Genomic DNA, 3567 nt, shown 5'->3' with positions numbered 1-3567 from the left:
AAAAACTAGGCTCCTTTATTTTTACTATTGTCTCTATGGAAACTGCTATAAATAAACAAAGCTACATAATAATTCACCCACTGTTTTATAGTTATAGTCATTACCTCTGTAGACTTTATTATATTGCTATTATTTGTATGGTGATTGTTTTGCTCTCAGTGGGTCTTTTAAAAGTAATTTTCAACTCTTCACTTGAGCCACAATTAAATCTTGATCATGGCAGGGTTTTCATTTTTATTATTCTAATGGTTCTGTACAGTGAGACAACAGGCAGAGGACCGGCAAAAGTGGAGAACCCTGACGGAAGCCCTATGTGCCACTAGGCACTCTGGGTCCTGAGGAAGAAATGAGAAGAATGGTTCTGTACAGCTCCATGTCAACTTATAATTTTTTAAAAAAGGATATTTTATTACATCTCAGTCACGGATTAAATGTGTTGTTCAGAAATGGGGCATACCGCTGGTCTTTTGACACCGAAGACTCGGTAATTTACTTGTCGGCAAGCTTCGGGTTTGCTCCGAAGTAATTGTTGAAAATCTTCGGAGATATCGGGTTCAAACGAATGAAAAGGACTTGTGACTTTTGAGGGGAAATTGTTTGAATGAATTTCAAAAGAACTCGACAATGACGCTTAATTATGGTCCCGTAAGTGCGTATCCTTTTGTTCTTTGAAGCGGTGTGTTCGCTAAAAAAATCTCACCTCGCAATTCCATAAAAAAGGATATTTTAAGGATCTAATCCAATCGATTCCCTCTGGCAGATGCACCGGTTCTCATCATTAATATTTGATAATACATTCGGTTATTTCCAATTTATTAAAAGTTGAGATTCTCTTTGTTATTTTCATTTCTTCTGAAGTGTTGACCACAAGGAGTCTCGCGTCCGCTTGTCTCATTGTCTCGATCGTGGTGATTTTAACTGCGCTGAAAACATGCATGTATCAAGCAGGCACGATTCTCATTCAATGAAACACAAAGCGTTGATAGGACACAAACCTGAAGCATATAATTTACAGCCATCCCTCCTTTAACGATGCATATAGTTTAACATCTTGAAGTCTAGTGAGAACAGAGTTAAGATGTTAAGTTATAATTATGGAATGTAAAACCACAATATCATTTTTTATACTTTTATTTTAATGCTAGATCAGAAAACTTTGTGCTACTTTGAGAGAAAACTCTCTAATTAATGATTCTCTGTTTTTTTCTCGCCTCTCCGCTTTTCCATGGTAAACAAACAAACAAACAAATAAATTACTTTCTCAGATTGTAAGTATTCTTAAAGCGGTCAGCACTACGGTGTATATAATAACGGGATTTGGACTTTGCTTTCTCATATCTAAGATAATTCTGCTCATGCAACATGAGTTCCATCTAAATGATGCAAGCTATTCCGATTAAGACAGAAAGATCAACTATGTGCTTCAATGCATTTGGGAGCGCAAAAAGTGCTGCAGACTGTTTCGTGGGCCAAGCTCGAGCGATCTCCTTAATGCTGTTATACTTGACTGATTGCTTGTTCTGGTTTATGGTGTCCTCATTCTGTTTCTAGAAGATGAAGCAAATTCTTCTAAAGGTGGAGTCTCCTCATTCCTCTCTGTCTTACTGTTTCCAGAAGATAAAACAAATTCTTCTAAAGGCGAAGTCGATGAATTCTAGAACTGTGAGAATACTCATGCCGAGAAAGAGGCCAAAATTTCCACCCAAATTTGCTGAAAGAAAAATAACAGAGTTGGTTAATTCGTTCTTTCATTTATTGATTCATCCAGTTACTTGGTTATTCATTGCCATTATATATGTGGATACAAATCCTGTTGGAGCCTAACTAATTGTTTAACAAAAGCCCAATAATAATGTATTTGATTCACCTTCTTCCCTGCCGTTAATACAGACTTTTTCATACATTGCTAATGAGTTTCTGGTTCATTCTTTTCTTCCTTCATTTCATGATCAGGCTCGGTTATGAAACAACTCTTCTTCTTTTTCATTTCATTTTTTTAATTCTCACTCAATCGATTGTTAATTTTATTATGTCATTTATTTTTCTCCTGTCTCTTCTCTATCTGTTTCTTTCGCTAAAGTCTGCAGAATATTACAATTCTCTCAAATGGCCTTGCCAGAGTCACTTACATATCAAGGTCCATGTTTCAAACACTGGAGTTTGCTCAATCTCATCATAGCTAAGATCTCCAAAATAAACGTCCAAGGAAACGATGTTGTCACTGTCGGAAGAAAAAAAGAAAGCACTGCTATGATACTAATATCCAGGCATAACTAATCAATGACATCAATGACATCAATGAAATCAATGAGTAATCAATGAGTAATCGATGGGTAATCAGATGATTAGTCATTGATTATTGCCGATGATCAATGAGTAATCGATGACTAATCGATAGGCCACAAAATTTTTGGTCATCGATTAGTCATCGATTGCATCGATCAGTCATCGATTGCATTGATTAGTCATTGATTGCATTGATTACTCATCGATATAGTTTCGTGGTTGAAAACCGGAACTTGTAAAAGTATAACACGCTATAACAATCTAACAATATCATGGTAACACGTGAAAAAAGTACAGAAAGTAAAAGTGCTTGCAGCTGTTCCGGTGCGTAATGTAAGTGCTTATGATGGCTGTCTCCCTAAGCCGAAGCAGTTTTACTTTGCTGACAAACATCCACCGACCAAAATCTATAACCACGTAGTCGATTCTTGTCTTCGTACTTGTTAGTTTCATTTCCAGACTGGTTGGTTTTCCTGTTCAACTGTTTCCGTTATTAAATAAAGAGTTGGGTAAAGTGAAATATTGAAATATCATCTGTATTTGTGCTTAGCCTTGCACGTCTTGCTATGCCGGAAGGTTACTTGACCTTTTGTGAGGACGTAATTTCGTCAACAAGAATGCCAGTTATAGAGCAAAATATGACTAACATAGAGAAAAAAAAAATCACAAAAATTGGTACAAGAAAGCAAGGAATGTGTCTTTTGTTTGCAGTATGATAGCTGATGAGTAATCGATGGGTCATCGATGAGTAATCACTAACATCAATAGGTAATCAATTACATCAATGAGTAATCGATGTCATCGATGAGTAATCGATAGGCCACACAATTTTTGGGCTTCGATTGCTCATCGATTACTCATTGATCATCGCCAATAATCAATGACTAATCAACTGATTACCCATCGATTACTCATTGATTACCAATTGATGTCATTGATCATCGATTAGTTAGGCCTGGTAATATGCATCTACACAATCGAATCTTGAGCACGATAAAAAGACACATCGCTTTACTATCGTTTTAACCAAGCTTCCCAATCCTTCAGGGGTTTTTTAACTGACTTACTCTATGTACTCCTTCTTCTCAGAATATGACATATTCATGAAGGGTTTCGTAAATTGGGAAATTAACAGTTACGTTCGGAGATGAACTAAGTTTCTTGATGAAAACATCTCTTTGCAGACCGGCGTTTGACAAAGACGTTTCGTACTCCGTGTGCTCGCAAGGCTGTTGACAGTTCTTCTTACAGGCGTCCTTCTCTTTCGATGTAGCATATTTT

General features: G+C 36.6%; 1 protein-coding gene across 1 annotated transcript; it reads right to left on the bottom strand.

Moving 5' to 3' along the window:
- Positions 1-1147: 1147 nt before the first annotated feature.
- On the bottom strand, positions 1148-3505 carry LOC144639682 (acid-sensing ion channel 1-like). Its single transcript, XM_078498963.1, has 3 exons — positions 3354-3505; positions 2130-2221; positions 1148-1711 (listed from the first exon to the last, which is right to left on the bottom strand). The coding sequence occupies exons 1-3, from the start codon at positions 3389-3391 to the stop codon at positions 1602-1604; spliced, it is 240 nt and encodes a 79-aa protein (XP_078355089.1). The 5' UTR covers positions 3392-3505; the 3' UTR covers positions 1148-1601.
- Positions 3506-3567: the final 62 nt, after the last annotated feature.

This window comes from Oculina patagonica, unplaced genomic scaffold (genome assembly GCF_052425735.1).
Source record: "Oculina patagonica isolate OP01 unplaced genomic scaffold, crgOcupat unplaced1190, whole genome shotgun sequence".
Classification (NCBI taxonomy): Eukaryota; Metazoa; Cnidaria; class Anthozoa; order Scleractinia; family Oculinidae; genus Oculina; species Oculina patagonica.
This window is presented reverse-complemented; position numbering and strand designations above follow the sequence as displayed.